The 23,266-nt window shown below is 38.1% G+C and overlaps 1 protein-coding gene across 3 annotated transcripts in view; it reads left to right on the top strand.

The window, feature by feature from the left end:
* Positions 1 to 23,266, top strand: part of ARHGEF28 (Rho guanine nucleotide exchange factor 28) — a 305,822-nt gene that overhangs the window by 109,396 nt on the left and 173,160 nt on the right. For all 3 annotated transcript variants that reach the window (XM_037801233.1, XM_037801232.1, XM_037801234.1), the window contains exons 3-4: positions 14,921 to 15,068; positions 17,657 to 17,950. In XM_037801233.1, the coding sequence (XP_037657161.1) occupies positions 14,921 to 15,068; positions 17,657 to 17,950 (442 nt within the window). The remainder of the gene's footprint in view (positions 1 to 14,920; positions 15,069 to 17,656; positions 17,951 to 23,266) is intronic.

Raw genomic sequence — 23,266 nt, forward strand, 5'->3', positions numbered from 1 at the left:
AATCATGTACAAAGTACATGGTTCCCATATACCACCCTATTATTAACACCTTGCATTGCTATGGAATATTCGTTACAATTGATGGAAACACATTTTTATAATTGTGCTATTAGCTATAGCACATGGTTTAACTTACGGTTCACTGATTGTGTGGTACAGTTCCATGGACTTAAAAAATTTTTTTTTATTCTGTTACCATAGGTACAGCCTAACAATTCCCCTTTAAATCACATTGATATATATTTCAATGCAGCTATTTACATTCCCAATATTGTGCTACCATCACCACCATGCATTACCAAAATATTTCCATCATTCCAAATAGGAATTCTGTATATTTTAAGCCTTAACTTCCCATTCCCTATCTCCACCCTGTCCCCTGGTAACCTATATTCAAGATTCTGACTCTATGAGTTTGCTTATTCTAATTATTTCATGTCATTGAGATCATACAATATTTGCCCTTTTGTGTTTGACTTATTTCACTAAGCATGATGTCTTCAAGGTTTATCCATGTTTTCACGTGTATCAAAATTTCATTCCATTTTATAGCTGAATAATATTCCATTGCATATTGTCCCAGTTTGAATGTATTATGTCCCCCAAAATGCCATTATCTTTGATGCAGTCTTGTATGGGCAGATGTATTAGTGTTGATTAGATTGTAATTCTTTGATTGAGTGTTTCCATGGAGATGTGACCCACTTAACTGTAGGTGATAACTCTGATTGGATAATTTCCATGGAGGTGTGGCTCTTCCCATTCAGCATGGGCCTTGATTAGTTTACTAGGGCACTATATAAGCTCAGACAGAAGGAGTGAGCTTGCTACAGCCAAGAGGGACACCTTGAAGAATGCACAGGAGCTGTGAGAGGAGCTGCAGATGAGAGACAGTTTGAAGATGGCTGTTGAAAGCAGATTTTGCTCTGTATAAGCTAAGAGAGGAAAAACACCTCAAGAGCAACTAAGTGACATTTTGGAGGAACTGCAGCCTAGAGAGGAGTGTCCTGGGAGAAAGTTTTCCGGACACCATTGGCCATCCTCCAGTGAAGGTACCCAATTGCTGATGTGTTACCTTGGACACTTTATGGCCTTAAGGCTGTAACTGTGTAACTGAATAAACCCCCTTTTATAAAAGCCAATCCATTTCTGGTGTTTTGCATTCTGCAAAATCTCACATTTTGTTTATCCATTCATCAGTTGATGGACACTTGGGTTGCCTCCATCTTTTGGCAATTGTGAATAATGCTGCTACGAACATCAGTGTGCAATTATTTGTTCAAGTCCCTGATTTCACTGCTTTTGGGTATATACCTACAAATGGGGTTGCTGGGTTATGGTAATTGTATACTTAACTTACTGAACAACTGCCAACTGTCTTCTACAGCAGCTACACCATTTTGCATTCTGACCAACAATGAATGAATGAGTGTTCCTGTTTCTCTGCATCCTCTCCAACACTTGCAATTTTCCATTTTTTTTAATAGTACCTTGTTTCAGTTTGCCAAAGCTGCCTCAATGAAGTATTACTGAAATGGGTTGGCTTTTTCAATGGGGTTTTATTAGGTTACAAATTTGCAGTTCTAAGGCCTTGAAAATGTCCAAATTAAGGCATCAAGAGGAAGATACCTTCTTTAAGGAAAGGCGCCTGGCATCCAGGGTTCCTCTGTCACATGGAAAGGCACATGGTGATGTCTGCTGGTCCTTCTCTCCTGGGCCCTGGCTTCAAAATGGCTCTCTCAGTTTCTGTGGGTCCTTCTTGCTTCTCCTGGGGTGTTTTCTTTCTAAGCTTTCTCTCTGTGAGCTCTCTTAGAGGACTCCAGTAAAGGATTAAAATCCACCCTTAATTGTGTGGGTTACATTTCCACTGAAACAACCTAATCAAAAAGTCCCACCCACAATAGGTCTGCACCTTCAAGAATGGATTGAAAGAATGTGGCCTTTTCTGGGGTACATAACAGCTCCAAATGAGCACATATCCATTCTATTGGGTGTGAAATGGTATGTAATTTTGGGTTTGATTTTCATCTGATGTTGAGCATCTTTTCATGTGCTTTCTTGTTATTTGTATATCCTCTTTGGAGAAATGTCTATTCAAGTCTTTTGCCCATTTTAAAATTAGTTATTTGACATTTATTGTAAGTTTAAGAATTTCTTTATATATTCTGGATGTTAAAACTTTATTGGACATGTGGTTTCCAAATATTTTCTCCCATTGTGTAGGTTGTCATTTTACTTTCTTGATAAAGTCCTTTGATGCCCCAAAGTTTTCAATTTTGATGAGGTCCCATTTGTCTATTTTTTTTTCTTTTGTTGCTTGTGCTTTGGGTGTAAAGTCTAAGAAACCATTGCATAACACAAGGTCCTGAAGTTGCTTCCCTATGTTTTCTTCTTGGAGTTTGATAGTTCTGGTTCTTATATTTAGGTGTTTGATCCATTTTGAGTTGATTTTAATATAAGGTGTGAGGTATGGGACTGCCTTCTTTATTTTGCAAATGGAGATCCAGTTCTCCCATCACCATTTGTTGAAGGGACTATTCTATCCCAATTTAGCGGTCTTTGCCCCCTTGTCAAAAATCAATTGGCCATAAATGTGAGGGTTTATTTCTGAGCTATCAATTCTATTCCATTGGTTAATATGTCTCTCCTTGTGCCAGTGCCATGCTGTTTAGATTACTGTGGCTTTGAAATAAGTTTTCAGATCAGGAAGTGTGAGTCCTCCAACTTCATTCTTCTTTTTCAAGATGGCTTTGGCTATTTTGTGACCCTTACCCTTCCATATAAATTTGATGATTGGCTTTTCCATTTCTGCAGGGAAAGCTGTTGGAATTTTTATTGGGATTGCGTTGACTCTACAAATCACTTTGTGTGGGGTTGACATGTTAATAATATTTAGTCTTCTAATCCATGAACACAGAATGTCCTTCCATTTATTTAGTTTTTCTTTGGTTTCTTTTAGCAGTGTTTTGTAGTTTTCTGTGTATAAGTCCTTTAGATTCTTGGTTAGATTTATTTCTAGATAAGTATCTAGAAATAATAACTCTTTTAGTTCCTATTGTAAATGGATTTTTTTTCCTTCTGATTGTTCACTGCTGTGTATAGAGACACTTGATTTTTGGATGTTGATCTTGCACTTGTGACTTTGCTTAATTCATTTATTAGCTCTAGGGCTTTGTTGAAGATTTTTCTGAATTTTCTGTATATAGGATTGTATCACTTGCAAATAGGCAAAGTTTTACTTCTTCCTTTCCAATTTGGATGCATTTTATTTCTTTTTCTTCACTAATTGCACTGGCAAGAACTCCCAGTTCAATGTTGAATAACAGTGGTGACAGTGGGCATTCCTGTCTTGTTCCTGATCTTAGAGGGAAAGTGTTTAGGCTTTCACCACTGAATATGAAGTTAGCTGTAGGCTTTTCATATATGCCCTTTTAATCATGTTGAGGAAGTTTCCTTCTATTCCTAGTTTTCTAAGTGTTTGTATTTTGTGAAATGAGTTTTCTGCATTGAGATGATCATGTGCCCCCCCCTTCTTTCTGTCAATATGGTATATTACACTAATTGATTTTCTTATGTTGAGCCATGCTTGCATACCAGGGATAAATCCCATTTATGATATAGAATTCTTTTAATGTGCTGTTGGATTCAATTTGCTAGTATATTATTGAGGATTTTTGCATCTGTATTAATTGGTCTGTAATTTTCTTTTCATGTGGTATCTTTGTCTGGCTTTGGTATTAGGGTGATGTTGGCCTCATGGAATGAATTAGGGAGTCTCCCTTCCTCTTCAGTTTTTTGTAAGAGTTTGAGCAGAATTTGAGGTATGCTGTGGAATGTCTGGTAAAATTCCCCAGTGAAGCCATCTGGTCCTGGGCTTTTCTTTGTTGGGAAGACTTATTTTGAGGTTAGGTTTCTGATTTAAAGTCTTTTTTCTCTTTTTAATGTAAGCATTTAGCGCTATAAATTTGCCTCTCAGCACTGCCTTTGCTGCATCCTGTAAGTTTTGATATATTATATTCTCATTTTCATTCCCTATAAGATATTTCCCTGTTTCCCTTGTGATTTCCTCTTCATCTGCTTTCCTTGTGGTTACCATTGGGTTAAAATTTAACCTCCTAAATATATAACAATTATATCTTATTTGATACCAACTTAAGTTCAATAGCATGCATATATACTTTCCAGAACTCTCTCCTTGTCCTTTGCATTAAGTAGTGTGATCAATATATGATAGAGTGTATTTTTCTTCATGTTTATCCTGTTTGGTGTACTCTGTGCTTCTTGGACGTACATATTGACATCTTCGGTAAAGTCCGGGAAGTTTCTCTGTCGTTTCTTGGACTATTCCTTCTGCCCCTTCTCTCATTTTTCTCCTCTGGGATTCCCATAATGCATATATTGGTATGCTTAACAGTGTCGCAGAGGTGTCTTAGACTATTTTTGCTTTTTTATGATTTTTTTCTTTGTGCAACTCAGCCTGACTCATCTCAAGTGTTTTGTCTTCAAGTTCACTGATTCTTTTGCCAGCTCCGATCTGCTGTCGAAATTCTCCTAAGAATTTTTCATTTCAGTTATTGTGATCTTCAACTCCAGTAGTTGTTGGTGCCTTTTAAAAATTTCTATCTCTTTACTATGACTTTCATATTGCTGATTCATTGTTTTCCTGATATCTTTTAGTTTTTTCTTAGTATTTTCCTTTATTTCCTTGAGCATTTTAGGGACCATTTTTTAAAAAGGCTTGGTTGGTATGTCCACATTCTTGTCTTCTTCTTTGGTGTTTTCTGTTTTTCTATCCTCTTCCTTTGGATGGGCCATCGTTTCCTGTTTCTTTGTTTGTCTTGTAGTCTTTTATTGAACACTATACATTTTAATATTTTACAATGTTAGCTTTGTGATTTACTCTCTGAGATGTCTATTTCTTGATTTTGTAGTCAGCTGGTGATAAGACAGAGATTTTCTTTAACTTCAGCCCTCCTGTTAGGAAAGTTGGCTGAGGCAGTGTGCAGGGTTCTCCTTGTCTTTTCTGGGACTGTGGAAAGTATTATTCTTAACAAGATTATTTTCACTCTCAGACTTTTTGGATTTGGTTCTCTGTATTTGTTGCTTCATGCATTGTTCTTGTCCTGTTAGGCTTTGTGCTGAATTGTAAAGAGACAGTGGACCCCGGTTGACTTTGGTACCTTGGTGAAGCCAGCATTTTGGATCTCTGTATGTATACTGGCCTGTTTCTTGCTGGTCTAAAGCCAAAACAGGTTGACAGGTTGATCTGAGGAGAGAGAGAGAGAGAGAGAGAGAGAGAGAGAGAGAGAGAGAGAGAGAGAGAGAGAGAGAGAGATATCAAAGTAATGTGCAAGAAAGGAGGAGGTCAGAAAAATGGGCCCCTGTATTTTAAAGTCATGGCTGATTCTACCTAAAGTGTGACTCAGAAAAAAAAAGGAATCTGTAAGTGTGCCCTTCCTTAGCCCTACACTTTTGCAAATGATACATGAAAGACAGGCTCGCTAGGATGGTAGTGTGGTGGTTAGTGTTGTGTCAGTAGTTTGAAAAAGCACCCCACCCTTTATGATGCTTCACAAAAAAGAGACAGTTCAAGGTGTGTCATTGGCTCTTCATTTTGATCAGATGAAATGTTCTGTCAGCACAAAAATTTAGATACTCCCCTTCCCCTCCCTCCTCTTGCTCTGTCTTACAAAGTGTTTCCAGATCGTAGTTCTTGATAGGATGGATAGTTCTCTCTCCCTTCTGCTCATTTTCATTTACCCATTTGTTTTCCATTGTTCTTGCTCTTTTCCTGTTTCAGTTAAATTCCACATCACTTTGTTTTCCTAGCCCTTTCTCCCCTTGCCATCGTCCTCACTCCTCAGCCTGTTGACTTGTTTATTTCTTTTGCTTTCCCCTCCTCATTGCAACTTCGTCCCTGTGTCTTCCCCTCTTCCCCTTCCATACACTCTTCCCTGCTGGGGCTGAAACGTTTTTCCAGATACTGCCTCCTCAGGGCCATGCTGTCTCTCTGCTTCTTTATTTTCTGACCGGGCTTCATGGTTCCATGCTGTGGCGGGGCTGGCTTTTACCTGCTTTTGCTCTGATTTGAGAAGCAGAAGAACAGCCCCTGAACATGCTCTGTAGTTTAACAAAACCAATGGGTGCCTGCAAAGAGAAGAGAGGAGAGAATGAAGGGATGTGGACATTGTGACTGTGGGGTATGGGGATGGTGGGGAGAGTTGACTGATTCTGATCCTTTTGCTTCCATAAAGGCTCTGACAGTTACTCAGGTAGGAAGAGGGTTTGTTTGTGGTCAGAGGCTGTAACTCTTGTTGATTAGTAGCTTCAGGCAGTGGGAAGCATATTGGATGGAGGGTGAAGATCTGTTTGGCCCTAGGTCTGCCCTGTGATGGGAGCCAGAGCAGGTCATTCATGTTAGAGGTTCAGCATCCTTATCTGAAAAGTAAGGAGTTTAATCCAGATGAGCTCCAAAGCTTCTTTCTCCTCTATATTTTATAAATTTCTGAGTCTTAGTTTCTATCAGTGAGATTTCCCTGACTGTTATATATTTCGATGAACATTACTCACAGGTTCTTAGATGCTTTTATTTAAGGATGTTTTCTGGCCTGGAGAGGGAGAGAGATTGAGAGAGAGAGAGAGAGAAGGGGAAAAGGAGACAGAGGGAGAGAGGGAGAGAGAGAGAGGGAGAGAGAGAGAGAAGGGGAAAGGGAGAGAGAGAGGGTGAGAGGGAGAAAAAGACAGAGAGAATAAGAATGTGTGTGTGTGTGTGTGTGTGTGTGTGTGTGTGTGTGTGTGTGTAGGGGTTGGAAGATAGAAGGGGTGTTCTGGGCATCAATGCTGGTTCTAGAAAAGGGACTAAGACCATGGCTCCTTTCTTTTGTACCCTCATAAGTGGGGCTTCCTGTGGAGTCCAGGGGGCTAGGTGGTCCCTGAAATAAGAATACAGATGGATGGTGTCTCTCCATTTCTTGTCCTGGAGTGATCAATTCTTGGAGACTTGGGTATCTTGCATTCTTGATAGTCTTGTTTTTGGTTTGGCATGTTCAGTGCTCAGTTAGCTGACCTGCATTGACCTGCAAACCACAACTGGTTTGACATAAATCTTTGGACCTCAAGTGTTAAATAATAAACATGTGAGGTTATTGTCTGCATGGGTTCAACCCAAATCTGTAGGTTCTTCAGATTCACTAGTTGATGAACTGTAGTCTCTACTGTATTGTAAAGGTAAAGCTTGTCTGAGGCTTGAAGTATAAAATGAGCTTGGTAGAATTTTCTCTTAGACTATTAGTGACTTTGGTAGCTAAAAGAACTTTGTTGTCATCCAAAGTAGACAAGCAGAAAGTGTCCTGGAGTTAGACACTTAGAGGGGAGTTAAGAAAGCCTATACAGGTGGTGCTGAACTTCTTTTTTTTCCCAGGAGAATCTGTTTTTCCCTAAACAAAATATAATGTGGAACTTTAATATATAAATCTAATAAAAAGTTTTTTTTTATATTACTGTAGATGTAAATGTATTCTTCAAGTTTAAATTAATTACATTTACTAAATCAATGAGAACAATGATTTAGTCTGTCAGTTTAGGTCCTCTCTAATGTATTAAAATCGATAAATAATACATTTAAGTGAATGCAGTTATTTTAGATTAAAAAATAATTGAAAACATATTTTCCAAAGTGAAATTTCAGTGAAATGTTTGTTAACTCGCACCACCCCTCCAATAGAACCTAGGATTCCCCCTAATTTCAGTTTGAAAAACACTAGTATGTGGAGAATGAAAATTAAGCATTTGACCCAAGAAGCTAGAAAGTAAACTAAAGGGAACATGTAAGGGAGATACTAATTTAAAAATAAAACAAAACACTTGTCTATATCCACTCATTTTTTAGATTGAGGCAATTCATCTAGAATTATATACGAGGGATCATAGATTCTAGACTGTCAAGACCATTCTCTCTTAGAACAAACAAATAAGCAAAACAGAAAACAAACAAAGAAACAAACAAAACAACCACCCATCTCCTGGTAGTGGTTTATTCATCCCAAGCCGAGCAAGCCTATCTCTGGACTATTCTGATCCTTAGAAGGCTCCTTAGAAGGCTCTCACTGTGGAGATGAACCTTTCCTTGTCCTTCCCTCCTTTGTTCTGTGCTTTCCCAGGGGCCTGCAGAATGTGTCATCCAATCCCTTGTCCACAAGACAGACCTTCAGATATTTGCAAGGGTGACCGTGCACTCATGAGGCTTCTGTTTGGTGGCAAAACAGTCCCAGTTCCTTCAATTGTTCCTCATATGACCACATGGTTTTTGAGACCCATTGACAGCATGTTGTTTTCCTCTGAAAGTATTGCCAGTTGTATCTATATAAAAGTACTGCATGGCCCAGGTGTGTCTGACTGATACAGAGCAGAGATGGACCAGACCCTTTCTTAATGGAGTTACTGGATTTTCATCAAGGCGATGTAGGGCAGAATTAGCTTTTGGGTGGCTGTTTCAATGATGACTCATGCTTAGTTCGTTGTTGACTAAAATCCCATCTGCTGTCCCTTGGTGTTAGTGTTAAACTGCATTTTGCTTCATTCTTTATCTTTGCATTCTTTATTTATTTGGGGACCAAGTGAAGGCTTTATTCCTCAAGGAATATCAGGTATTTCAAGAATAGAGATTATAATTTAAGTCTTTTTATACCTAACCCAGTACATTCCCCACTACAATCTGCTGCTAAACATGTCAGATCTTTGGTCTTAATTTCTAGGAGTTCTATGTTTTCACAGAATCTGTAAGTTAGTAATTTTAAGAGGAAGTCAGCTGGAGAGCTTTTTTTAGCCAGCTTCTTGTCTTGCAAGGAATCTGGAGTCATTTACTGACCTCTGCCATGCATTGTTTTTCACTGAATTTAGCTGTGTTACAGAAACAAAGGCTATTTTGATTCTATACTGGTAAATTATTCCATCAAGTGTGAAAGTCATCAGGAAATTTGGATTCATGTGTTTGCTTTGAGTGAATTGCTGAGTTTGATGCAGAAGTTTGAATAATGGGTGGCTTTTATAAATATTAAGATACACATTTTATTTATGGGAATTATTCCTTTTAAAAAGTAATTTTGTTAATTGTATTTTTCAGATCTTTTATATCTTTGACAATTTTTTGTCTGCTTGTTGTATCAGCTATTGAGAGAGGCTTGCTAAAGTTTCCCATTGTGATTGAGGATTTATCTACTTCCCCTTTGGGACTGGTTAATTTTTGTTTTATATCTTTTGAAGCTATGTTATTAGATGTATACAGATTATATATTGTGATATATTCTTGTTCAATCAACTATTTTTATGATGAAAATTTCCTCTTTGTCTCTAGGAATGTCTTGCTTTAAGATCTACTTTGATATTATTTGGCTACACTAGCTTTCCTTTGCTTAGTGTTGCATGGTGTATAATTTTCCATCTTTTTACTCTCAAGCTTTCTGTATTGTTACTTTTAAAGTTTGTCTCTTGTAAGTCACATGTATATATTGTTATTGGTTTGGATTTTTAAAATAATCCATTCTGATAGTCTCAGTGTTGTATTTGGAATTTAGAACATTTACATTTTAAAAAATTCTTTTGAATTTATTTTTTAGAGCAGTTGTTAGTTTTCACAAGAATCATGTAGGAAGTAGTGTTCCCATATACCCCACCCCCCTCATACACACAGTTTTTCCAATTAACATTTTGCATTAGTTGGTACATTTGTCACAATTAATATACCAATATAATTATATTATTAACTAAGGTTCATAGTTTACATTGGAGTTGACTCTGTTTTGTAGAGTTCTAGGGGTTTTAAAAAATTTTTACTTTAGTAACATATATACAATATACAATTTCCCATTTTAACCACTTTCTTGTATCTAATTCAATGGTGTTAATTACATTCCTGTTATGCCACCATCACCACCATCCATTACCAAATCTTTTCCATCACCCCAAATAGAAATGCTGTACCAATTAGGGATTGATTCTCAAACCCTGTAGTACGTTGACATTTAATATAATTGCCAATATAATTTGGTATATATCTATTATCTAGTTGCTCTCCATTTGATGCCCTTGCTTTATGTTCATTTTTTTCTCTTGTCCTGCCTTCTTTTTGATTAGTCAAATGTTCTATTTTATTCTTCCCTCTGTAACTTATTAGTTATACATTCTTTTACTATTCTTTTAGTGGTTACCCTCAAGTTAAAATGTGTGTATTTGAAATATCATAAATATAATAAAAGTTATTGCTTCTACTTTCCCAGCATGGCTAGATACTTTTATTCCATTTACCTTTTATATTATCATACAATGTAGTTCTACAAAGGTTTTAAATTCCATGACATTATATTTATTATTTTGTGCATTTAATATTCATTATATTTACTCACATATTTACCCATTCCACTGTTTTTTTTTCATTCCCTCCTGCTTTTCCATTTTTCTGTTGAGATCATTTTTCTTCTGCATGGACAACTTCTTTTAGTATTTCTTTTAGGGCTGGCCTGCTGGCAATGAATTCCTTCAGTGTTTGTGTTAAACATTTTATTTTCAGCTTCATTTTTAAAGAATATTTTGGATAGGTATGGAATTTTAGGTCATCATTTATTTTCTTTCATACTTTAAAGCTATCGTTCCATTGTCTTCCAGCTTCTTTCTCTTCTCTGAGTTGTTCTCCTCTCTCTGGAATCTTGTTACATTTTTCTCATTGTTTCCACAGTTCGTGGATGCCTTTAAGCATATGACTTTTAAATTGTCTTTTCCTCTAGTTGTCAGCAGGAGTATTGGTCTGCTGTGGTCAGTTTCTTCCTGTCTGGGAATGGAAGCCATTCTTACACCAATGGCTATTTCTGAAGAAATGTCTCCTAAGTCTTTTATAGTTAGTTCACCTTTCTACTCTGTATTTGTCATTCCCATTTTCCATCTTACCTGACTTTCACAGGAATATTTGTGAGTGCTTTTTATTTGGGCATGAAAGGGTAAGAGGTGGCACACCCCTCACTATTTAGAGGGGAAAGGAAATTATTCTGACATTGATCCTGATTGGTTTACTTTGGAAAGCGAACATTTTCGACCTGCCTAAGGCATAGCTGAAGTCAATTGTGAAACAGAAAAGAGAAGACTAGAGTTCTTTAAACTGAAATTCAATCAGGTCACTAAACAATGTTGGTACTATAGTAATAGACTTTTATAAAAGTCAATAATAATTTTCGGTGGCAATGGAAAAATATGAATTAAATCAATGAGGTACTGTCAATTATCTGTTAACTTAAGCAGTAATATAAAAGACAATCAATTTGGCAAGGTTGGAATGAAAACTATGCTCTTGACCAGCACAAGTGGTAATGAATGTTGTTATAACACATTTGAAAAGCAGTTTGGCAATTTGTGACAATTTGTTCAAATTCTTGGAACCGTTTCTGAGATTTTATTCTAAAAAAAAAAAGTGATGTAAAGCATAAAAACCATGTACATGAAGTGTTTATTATAGTATTGTTTAAGATGTACAAAAGTTATAAATACCCTTAATGTATGATAGAGGAATGACTGAGTAAATTATGGGGCATCAAACACTTGATGGAATGCAATTAAAAATGGTGCCAAAGATTGACTCAACCTGGAAAAATGCTTTTGATAGAAGAGAGTAAAGCACAATGTTATATGTATTTATGCCATAGGTATAGTTATGTAATAATTAACTGTGCATACGAACAAAGACGGGAAGGGACTAGGAAAACAAAAAAAACGATTTATTAGGGTGGCGTCAGTGTGATAAAATTTAGATATCTTTAATTGCTATCATGTTTGTTCAATACAGAAAAATTTTAGATAGTCTTTTAATTTTATGCTCTCATGAATTTTCATGTTATGTATTGAATTCATTGGGGATTTTAAATATTTGGTATGAGATGTTTTGCCCTAATGGATAGCTATTGTTCCCAAACCTTTTATTGAATCCATTCTTTCCCCACTAATTTGAAATGTTACCTTTATTAAATAATTCCTATGAGTATATGGGTCAGTTTCTGGACTCTGTACTTCCGTCACTGTGCTACTAACATGGTGTTTAAATTACCATGGTTTTATTGCATGTTTTGCTTCGTGGTAGGGCAAGCTCCCCACCCCTCCCCATGGCCCAAATGTTTTTCTCTTTCTCAATACTTTTGTTTCTATTGTTGTGTATTTAGTCTTCCAGATGAATGCTAGAATAAACTTGTTGAGTTCCCTTTGAAAAGAATTCAGTTTGGGTTTTAATTAGAATACATTAAATATATAGATTAATTTGGGGAGATAATTTTCCCATCATGCCTCTGATTGTTTCCAGAAGTTTCAGTGAAATATTTGAGTGGTTTTTATTTGGGTTATAGTCAGTTGATAGAAAGGTGATAACACATCTATTATTTCTGCGAAGAAGCAGAGTGATTCCGATATTGTTGCCAAGAAATTTACTTAGGAAAGTTTATAGTTTTTAATTGCCTGAGGTAAAGTATGGAATTGACTCCAGATGGGGAATTGAAGAAGGTACCCAGAAATTCCATGTGTTGGAATCCCTCTTTGCCTCATATAAAGTTAGTGACCTTTTAAGAAAAGAAGCAGATTTTCAGTGGCCACAGTGGTTAGGACCTCAATCTCAGCCAAAAATTACCACCTGTGACCCATTATTTATGTTGCACTCCTTTCTTAGCATCCTCTTCCCCACACCAGTTCCTCCTGCTGAGCTACACAGCTTTATCTAAATCTCCTTTGAGCTTTGTCTAACTTTTCTGAGTGAAGACTTTTTTGTTCTTTCATATTCGTATTTTCTTTCTCTTTCTGCCTTCCTCTCCTGTCCCTCCCTTGCCCCCAAAACCACTATTTCTCTCTCATTGGGTCTCTCTCTGTTGGTTCCTATATCAAACCCTTTCCCTTCCCCTCTCGTAGGAACTTTAACTGTGGTTTTCTTTTGTCTTTGTGATCGCCAAATAAGAGACTCCTTGTCATTGCTGAATATTCTTAGAGCTAGGCTGCACTCGTTAATGGACATGCCTTCCTTCTGATGTGATGGTTTTGCGTATTCTTTTACCAGTATGATAAAAGCATGATATGGTTCCTGAAAGGGAGGTGTAACTGAATTATAAAATTGTTCTGTTTGGGTTGTATTCCATTAGGAAGGGTTGTAATTAAACTCTTTCATAAGTTGTAGTCCTTGTTCACCCAACTAAATAAAACAGTAATATGATACTATTTTGAATAGATGCAGATTAGATATCCTTGTGGTGTGTGAAAAACTTTGATCTGTTTATGCAATTTATTTTCCATTTAAAAAAATAAAAAACGGACCTATCTGGACATAATTAACAGTCTCTTTAGCAACCAGGAACACGTCTAAAGCAAGCTGTTCTTCCTTTTTTAGGAAATGGAATTTCATCTAAGTTTCCTCTCTCAGTCATGTCAGACATTTGTTATTGTTTTTTGCTTTTCGGATCCCCTTCCTGAACTTTTTTTGAAGCTATTGTATGGTAGATTTTTCTTGGCATGCTAGTTTCTATTGATTACATTTGTGTGTTTGTGCCTGCTCACATGCAGAGAAAGGACAATTTCAAATGGGGAATCAGTGTTTATTCAGAACTCCACAATTTGTATTTATACCAGTTCATAATTTTAGGTAACTTTTTGAACATTTAGGTAACTTTCCTAGTGGATCACACACTGTTAGGAAAACATAGGTTCTGCACTTTAAAAAAAATTAGATTAAATAACTATGTGGCTACTGGAAAGAGGAGCCATGTCCTGATTTTGCTTTTGATCCCGAATTGTCCTCCCTCTTGGTATCCTATGGAATGTCATGCTCATGTTCGTCAAAGGCAAATAGATGTGAAGGAGACCTGTCAACTTTTCTCTGTTCACTTTTCTCCCAGGGTGAGGAAATCTCCAAGAGCAGGCTTGTTTTTGTCGGGCAAGCACACAAAAGCCCAGATGCTTCTCCGCGCGGGTCGAGCTCTGAAGGCCCTCTAACGTGGGTGACCCTTCCTGGTTTCCATTTCCCTGCCCCTCCCGCAGGCTGGGTGGAATGCACCCTCTCCCTGGAGGCCACTTTGTGATGGGGAGTGCCCCGAATCCTTCGAATCTTCCAGGTTTCCTGAGGCAATCTGGCAGTCTCCTCATCTCTGCTGCTCCTTTGGGTGTAGCTTTGTGGACGTGGACCCACCACAAAGCCTCTGGATGACCTTATATTTGAGGGCATTAGCCTGCTGCCCGTCGGCTTCTGACGTTTGTCCTCAGAGGGTGCCTCAGGGTTACAGGGCGGCAGCTCCTCTCCCCGGGATCAGAACCAGAAGCTCGAGAAAGTGGGAGGCCAGGCTGGATGAGAAAGAGAACTTGGAAATCCTTCAGAGAACACAAAGAGCAGTTGGAAATGGCATAGAAAGTGTGGGAGTGAGTAGTGTTGTTTATTTGGCAATGTTTGTGAATATTTAAGGTTCTTACAACCTGCTGTGGTCCAGTATACATAAGGCCATAGCTAAGAATGGTTATCATGAATCTCTGCTAATGGTGGTATTTGCGGTACAGGATAAAATTTAATACAAGCAATAATGTTAAGCAGGTAGGAATTTGAAGGAAGTAAAAGACAAAGTATTACACTCACATCTGTTAAGTTGAAAAAAAAAAACAAACCAAAACCAACTTCCTTATGCCCTGAATTTCTTCAACTTTAAAAAACCCCCATACTTAAATATGTTAGGAAGCATCTTCCCTGTTTTCAAAAATGTTGTTGGAAAGAAGGACTGATGATATTTGAAATGTGAATGATATTTGAAATGTGAAATGAATATAACAAATAATGCTGTTTTGGCCCCGGGCCCTTTTTGCTGTGGCTTCTCTGAGCCAGGACAAGGAAGTGAAATGATGCCATGACTTATTCAATTTTCAGGGGCAGGTGACAGTCTACGCGAAGTTTGGCGAAAATGTTTATCTTCCTAAAGATGCCGAGTTTTACTTTATTTACGACGGCTCTCATCAGCGACACATTGTGATTGCAGAGTGCATCGAGGATAACATTCTCCAGTCCAGCATTCCAGGTGAGGAGTCCTTGTTCATGTACAATTGGGAAATCTGTCTATAAGCATCTTCCCTCCAGGGATGTAGGCCAGGAAGTGCCCCGAGATGGGGCAGCACATTAGGAAGATCATTTATGCTGTTACCACATGTCTGGGGTTCTTTCAGCTTAGATGAGGCTTCCCCACCTTGCCAGCTGCACCCCGTCTCCAGGGTGGGCCTGTCTTAGAGGCAGTCTAAGAATGCCATATCTTAAGCATCAGCATCTGTAATGCTGTGGCCTGTTTTCAGGGATGGCTTAGGCAGAACTGAGACGTTGACAAGGTTTGTCATTCTGCTCTCTTCCTCAGTCCCTGGTGGTCGGTCCCTCAGCCCCGCGTCCACCTTTCCCCTGCCTTGTTCCCTTTGGTGACTGAGGTTCTTTCCTTTGCTACCCTGTCCATCCGGATGCTTCCTTGCTGGACCTCAGGCTCCTGAACTTTCTTTCCCACCTCCAAAATGTTTATCTTCTGAAACCTATAATTCCCCCAGCTCTCTTCTCCAGTTTTCATGGTGTCAGCTGACAAATTAAAAATGTGTCATGAGGAGTTAATAGCCCTTCTCAGATACAGTTGTTTCATATTTTCATTGAGAGGTGTAGGCTGTGCATCTAAGAGATACCAAGCTCTAAACTAAAAGCACATCTGAGGTGTCATCACCTGCAGGACAAAGGAGTTTTGTTTTGTTTTGTTTTTGGCTCGTGTTTATTGATTGGTTGGGTTTTCTTTACTGTGGGTCTTCAGGTCTTCTTACTAAGTTGTATCGTACGAGGAACCTTCAGTTTTTCTTATAGCTAAGATTGACCTCATTTTCAAAAGCAAATATGTTCCTAAGTGTTTCTGCTGTATACCTGTTACATGTGGAAAGAGGGTAGATAGTAAACATGCAAAAACACAGACACTTTGAAAATTGTAGAGCTGTTTGGATGTCTTTCAGCCCTACCTAGGCTTGGTCATCGAACTAATCTCTGTTGCTGATTTCTCAGACTGTAGGCAATTTTAAGCACTTCTCTCTCTGGCCCAGTGTCCTTCATCCTTACAAGAAAAAAAAAAGGGCAAACTTAATCCATGGCACATTGTTACTTTGCCTGCTAGTCTCTTTTTCCTCTGCCCCTTTGCTCTGGCATTTGCATTTATGACTTTCCTGCCTTAGTTTCCCCTTCCTTTCATGTTTTCTTCTTTTCTTAAGCCTTTGACAAAGGAATAATAATAATGATAACTGTAAAGTGCCACTCCTAATATCAAAATTTTTTGCATTGTCTTTTCCCTTACTTGCAGTAGGGGTGGATCTCCTTCCCCCTCCTCATGTATTAAAGAACATTTTAAAAAAAAATTACATTGTGGCCAACTTAAAAATGAGAGTTCTTACCTGTGTCTTAACTTATTTCCTAGAAGCAGGTGACGTCTCTATTTTGGAACCTTAAATTTCCTGGTTACAACTTTACCAGGTAACCTTTCAGAAATACATAGAACAGATTTCTGCAGTACATAGTAGACATGTATAGTTTGAGATGGTGCATGGGGTTGTATCTAACTTGTGCCAGCACCATTGGACCACCTTTTAAAGGGGTGATGAGAAAATGGAAGAAGCTCTTATTTAGTAAACTTGGGATGTTCTTGCTCCTTGAAGCCGTGGCAGCATCTAGCCTTTGGGGAAAGGCTTTGGGGAAGAACGCCGAGTAGGAATGCCTTGTCCTGTACAATTAGGCATTTGCTTGGGGGCCAGCAGAAGCTGTGGACCAGTGGGGGCTGAATGTGAGCTTTTCTTCTGTCCAGCGTCACCACAGTGATCCAGTGGTACTAATTCCTGGAGATTCACCCAAGGAACTGGGCATGACAAAAATGTACCTGGATAGAAATTCATCAGCCTTGGCAAAATGGGAGAGTGGAATAAAGAGGGGAAGTGTAAGGAGGAGGGACAGAGAGCAGGGTTTGGTGACCACCACAAAAGAAGATTAAGAACACCTGCAAGGCAGAGAAGCTAATACCAGATGTAGGGGGCAGTGAACCACTATATAAACATTTCTGCTGTGTAGTCTTCACTCGCCTTAACTCACAATTTCAAGGAGCTCTGAGGAGTTAAGGTGAATTGTGTAATTTTGTGGTGCTATTCTCATAAAACTATTCCCTAAATAAGTATGTAAAAATATATGCCTCAGGAGGAAATGAGAGACCTGCAAAGAGCAAAGGCCTTTAAGGTGACAAACTTCAATTCAGGAGTTGATGTGGAGGTGAAAGGTAAAGTATCCCAAATAAGAGTGGTTGGATAATGATAGAAGAATGCTCAGAGCCCCAGTTAATTTTAAAATCAGGAGTCACTCAAAGGAGATGGAGTCAGCTTTAGTTTGGCCTCATAGGCTTGGAAGCTTTTGAAGATAATTGGCTGGACTTCCTTCCTTGTTCTCCTGTCCAGGTAGATGGTACATCTGAGACTGGTGAAATTTAGCACCCTAGGCCATTGTATTTCCCATCCTTCCTTAAGGAATCCATGAGGTGTGCTAAAGGGGGGCTTCCTTGGAGTGTGAAAGCCTCCTGCAGACTCGGAGTGAACTGTCCACTGTCTTGTCGTCCAGGCCACGGGCTTCAGGAGACGGTGATGGTGTCTGTGTGCCTCTGCTCAGAAGGCTACTCCCCGGTGACCATGGGGTCTGGCCCGGTGACCTACGTGGACAACATGGCTTGCAGGCTGGCCCGCTTGCTGGTTACCCAAGCTGATCGCCTCACGGCGTGTAGCCATCAGACCCTGCTGACCCCGTTTGCCCTGACGGTGGGACAGTTGCCTGCTCTGGACGAGGAGCTCGTGCTGGCCATGGCCCATCTGGAGTTGCCTCTTGGGTGGACTGTCTTGGGAAATTCTTCACTTGAAGGTGGGTCTTCACCAGAAAATTCAGATGTTTCCTCTCTATGTCAAGTTCAGAGTGTGCCTTTACAATTTATTGCCTGTTTACCTGGGTGGGTTTTCCTGCCCACTTTTTACCTGAGACTTGGTCTGGTGTTTCTGGATTCCCTGACACCCTGAGCTGCTCATCTCTGGACTGGTTGATGTTATTCTGTTCCAGCAGGTGCAACAGCAGAGAACTTTGCCTGAAGGGGAAAGATTCTTTCTTTGTGGCAGGCTCTTGGGCCAGCTGTTTTGGGCTATGGCTCGATTTCCCTTGGCAAGTTTCTTTTTGCTCTGAGAAGGGGACATTGCTGTCCTGCTTCCAAATAGGTAGTTGTTGGACAAGGAAGAACATGCAGCCAACGTTGTGAAACATTTAGAAGGAATGTCACCTTGATGAAATTGCAATCATTGTATCATGTGTTTAGACCATTAAAAATGTCATTGTCACTGAGAGCATTCATATTATATTTGTATTAACTTGTCTCCAGATGTTCCCTGCTTATAAAAGACACTATTAATAAAAAGCATTTGGAATCTGTGTGTGAACAGACATATAATATTGTATATAGGCCCATATAAAGCATAAGGGTAAACTGTTCAGTAGATGCTTCTGATAATGATTACAAATTATTTAATTTCACAGGGATTACAGAGATGTTGTTCTGTATTTCACTGAACACAACATATATCCTTGTGCTCCTGCTGGTTTTCTATATTAATCCCATGTCATTGACTTTGTGGTTGGATGGTGCTGTTTTTGAAGAGTTTCTGCTTCCTCATAAATTCATAAATTCTGGTTACAGGTTACAGATTGGCTTAAATCTGATAATGGGTAAGATTAAATGCATTAATCTAGGTAGAGGCACACAGACACCATCATGATTTTTGTAAGCAGAATTATAGGACTGTAAGCCACCTTCAGGGAAGCTCTCCATCTCTTTCCTTCAATTAGGGTTATACTTAAGGATGTATCTTATTTCTTAAGGCCTCAGATAAGACAAGTTATAAGCCTAGTCCAGTGCTGATCTGCACTTGGCTGCGTGGTAGCTGATTGATACATGTGAAGGGATGGGCTCCCTGAGACTGCAAGTGGGGTCTGTTCTGCTTCCCATTACCCTCTAGGGCCTAGCAAAGGGCCTGGCATGTAGTGGGTGCACAGGGAATATTGGTTGGATGAATGAATAGTATATCCTGCGACCTTCAAGGAGTTGCAGATCCTCACAAATTGCTGTTACAATTCTTCCATATATTATCCATAACTATATATTATATATTTTCTGGCTGAGAAATTTCTTTTCTTAAAAAATTTTCTAACAATGATATTGGAGGGTGGTTTTTTATTTTTTGTAGGGAGAAACCCTTTTTGATGAAGACACAAAACTTATAATTTCTCACCAGTTACTCAAGCCCATGAGTAAAAAACATCAAAGCCTGATAGAGAGACAGATGCATGTCAGTCCCAACACTCATTTCTTAACCCAGCAACTCACGCCATGCAGTAGCCTGGTGTTCAAGTAGTTCAGTGAGGGCCTCTGCAAAATTACAAATTGTTGAAGACTATGGAAGTTCATAATTGCACATGAATAACTTAAATCAGGGGCTCCAAAATGGAATTTCTGTTCCCCATGTGCTATGCCAGGCCTTCTATTTGTATGTATTTTTCATTAAAAATTAGAAATCAATTAAGATTTCCTAGTATTTAGTCTGTTGATTGACAACAGTACATGCATACGATTTATATACTGGGAATATGTACTCAGAATTACTTTTGCTGATAGTTTGGAGACCACTGTGCTAAACATAAAATTGCCAGTAGTCTTCTTATTGCCATTTTCATTGCCATTTGCAGATGCCTTCTTGTTTACCAAGTCCCTGTTATGACTTTTGGTGTATCCATATCCTCTTAACAGGTAGACTTATGTCACCAAGAGGTCATTTCTGACCCCTCTGCCAGTATTTATATATGCTTTTTCATGGGAGAAAAACTGGAGTGGTTCCTTTTCATGGTGGGATGTTGTATTCTTTGGGAGAACAATTCCAATGTCATAGTCATTAAATGTAAATGCTTTGGAACCCATGTTTACATCCAGTCTTCCCTCTTTCTGGTGCAACCTGGACACAAATTATGTTAGTTCTGGTGCTACAAATTTTTAATTTCTAAAATGAGAAGACATAATAGTATTTACCTCATTGGTTTGCTGTGATGATTAACTTAATCATTATGTGAAGCTTTTAGAACAGTGCATAAAAATACTAAGTTCTCATCAAAAGTTGACTTGTATATGTGTGTGTGAATGAATTTCCATATTTAAAGAGTGTATTTTATGTATTTGTATATAGATATGTGGAAAACAAATTACACTTGGTTTGGATGAGTGAACCTAGAGGCAAAGGATAAAACCCTGATATTGTAAACAATTCCTTGACAATTTCTGGGAACTTTCCTACACTTTCTCTAGGAATGGTTTATGATAACATTGCCTACAGGCTAGACCTGCGGTGGAACTTCTCCATGTCATTGTGAGGGGACAGAGTTGACACCTGTGCTTTAAGCTATTTTTATCGTAAGATTGATGACTGTCTTAGGGGATTTGATTTAGTCCACAATGTGTTTAAATCTCTGTACCAGCCTTTTCATATCCTCAGTTCTGTTATGTATGTATGTTATTGCCTATTTATGAATAATGGCCCATTTTAAATTGGTAGGAATTAACAGTTGAATTTATTAGGATTCTTTTGTCAGAATTCCAGTTTTTTTTTTTTTAAACAAAGCAGGCATTTAGACTAATAAATTCAAACACAAATTCCTCTGTGTCAATTTTAATTTTTTACTTTAGTGATTATATTGGATACTGGAGTTTTTATTGTATAAATTAAGCCAAGTGATTGGGCATAAATTAATAATTTCTTCATTTGAATACACATGTACAGTTGGTAAAAATCATCTGATATTAGATTTTTACAATGCGCATATATTTTAGAGGATGTGTTTTGACTCATTGTCTCTTCAAATCCATTTGGTGGGATTCCGCTAATTTTGAACTATTCTGGATTTGTCCTGTGCTAATATAGAGTTTTAATCTAAGCAGTTTAGAATTTCTTAAGTGTTCAACATCTTTTCCTAATGTACATATTTTATTAGTGTTGCTTGTCTTTGAGGTAGATAAATTATCATGACAGTAGAAGTGAATGGAGGTAAGGGACGCGCTAGGGGTTACAATGCATTAATTGTAGTGGCATCATAAAGCAGTTTCTTTCTTAGGAATTATTTCTATTAATGTTTAGCTAATAACTATTTAAAAGCTTTACTATTTTTTTCTTATTAAAAATACTTTGTGTCCATCTATGCTTTCTTTGAGTGTAAGTGGATATTGCTGAATGAGTGTTAATTGATTTTTGTGGTGATTTTGTCTTGCAGGAGTCTGACTGCAGCCTTACTGTGAAACATGGCTGTATTTTCTTGCATTTTATCATAGACCACTCATTTTATTACCCTTTTCCATTGCTGAGAGTTATCAGGAAGGCCTGTGATCCTGGAAAAGGGCCAGAGTCTGAGTGGAGGGTTGTGTCTTCAAACGAAAAACAGTCTTCTCTTAGCCCTGTATTTTACCCATCATTATTCAAAATGCAACTTCGTTATGTTTTGTAAGAAAGGAAATATCCTGGGTCTTTATTTAATTTTGTGCCACAAATAAAATTGAATTTCTATTTCATAGAACTAAACCCATTCCTTTTGCAAAATAGCTTTCACGATAGAAGCTTTTGCAGGATCTCAGAACCTCTTATTTTCAGTAAAGCTTTTGAATAGTAATATAATAATTAACCAATAAAATTTGACAGTTCATTTATCTTTTTATTTTGTTTTGCTCAGAGTTTTTATTTGTTTGTTTGTTTCTTGGGCAGAACTCTTTTCTCCAGAGACTGACATCATTGTGTCCTTATTAACCAGGATAAAATATCCTAATGTTTTATTCTGCTAATGCTTGCATGGCTTTTGATGAGTCTTTCTTTCTGGCTCATCCAAGATACTTCACATGTGTTCCCAGAAACTTGACATGGCTGGCAAGCACCAAACCCGCTACCACCAATTGTGAGGCTACCTTTTGAGTAAAGAACACAAGAGGACTACGGATGCCATCTCAGAGGACTTGTGGTGCCATTTCTCCCATATATTTACAGTTATAAACCAGCGTATAATGATTTGGCAGATTCAGGATACCTTTTGCTAAAATAAATTCCCATTATGTTGAAAAATGAATTTGAACTTTTCTGCAGCGCTCTAGGTAAAAGTAGTTCATATGTTCAAAGATCTCCTCATAGGCAGAAGTTTTGTTTGCTATGGGAGAAGTGGGATTCTTTGTTATATCAACCATAAAAACATAAAACCTGGTTTTGTAAAGGTGATGCCATGAAACTGTAGAGCAGAAATACTGAAAGTTGTTGATAAGTTTTATCCATTGGATTACTTTATCAAGTTTGAAGAGTTAAACTTTCCTCCTGCTCTTCTAGTTGATTCTATTAGTGAAAGTTTTTGTGGTAAGCCAGTTGAGCTTTGGTAACTTTTCTGCAGAGCTGTCCTGAGCTTAAAGTTAAACACATCCAGTGTATTTAAGTTTCTTCAAAGCTTCTCATTCTGTGGATATATGGTTAGTTGGAGAGCTGTCCTCAGAGAAGGGAGCATTTGGTGGAAGTGGTAGGACCCCCTAAGGGTGGCTCAGAGAATTTAATATTTTAATTATTGATTCCAAAGATCAGATTAAGAGTATGCTCCTTAACTGGCACATTACACCAGCCGAGTTATAACAACGACAATAGTTTTAAACTTGAATCCAGGAATTAGAGCAACGATTTATTAGTTGCAGAATAAATGCAGCCAGGGCAAGTCCATGTAAGTGTGTTTGTACAAAAACAAATCACAGCGTAATATGAGGTTGAGAATAGTGAATTAAAAGTAGAAAACCTTGTCATGGACTACAAGTTTAATATATAGGTAATGTGACACTGCTGTTACTAAGAAGGGTCGATAGCATGATGCTTTGCTTTGTTAATAAGGGCTTTGTAAGTGCCTTTGAAGGGAATGAAAGAGAAAAATGGTAAAGAAATGCAAGGGGCGGAAGGACTTTGGAAGCAAGTTTGTAAGAAAAGGGGGTTATTGAGCAACTGTTAAAATGTATCTTGATTGTTTAGTGTTTACATAAAGAGTTTAAAGAGCCTTTTCAATATTGCTTCTTATCTGCAGGGAAGGCCATTAAGTGAGAATTAACAGTTCATTACCAAAGACTCAGGAATTGCCAATTTT

Source organism: Choloepus didactylus, chromosome 13 (assembly GCF_015220235.1).
Source record: "Choloepus didactylus isolate mChoDid1 chromosome 13, mChoDid1.pri, whole genome shotgun sequence".
In the NCBI taxonomy this organism is placed as follows: Eukaryota; Metazoa; Chordata; class Mammalia; order Pilosa; family Megalonychidae; genus Choloepus; species Choloepus didactylus.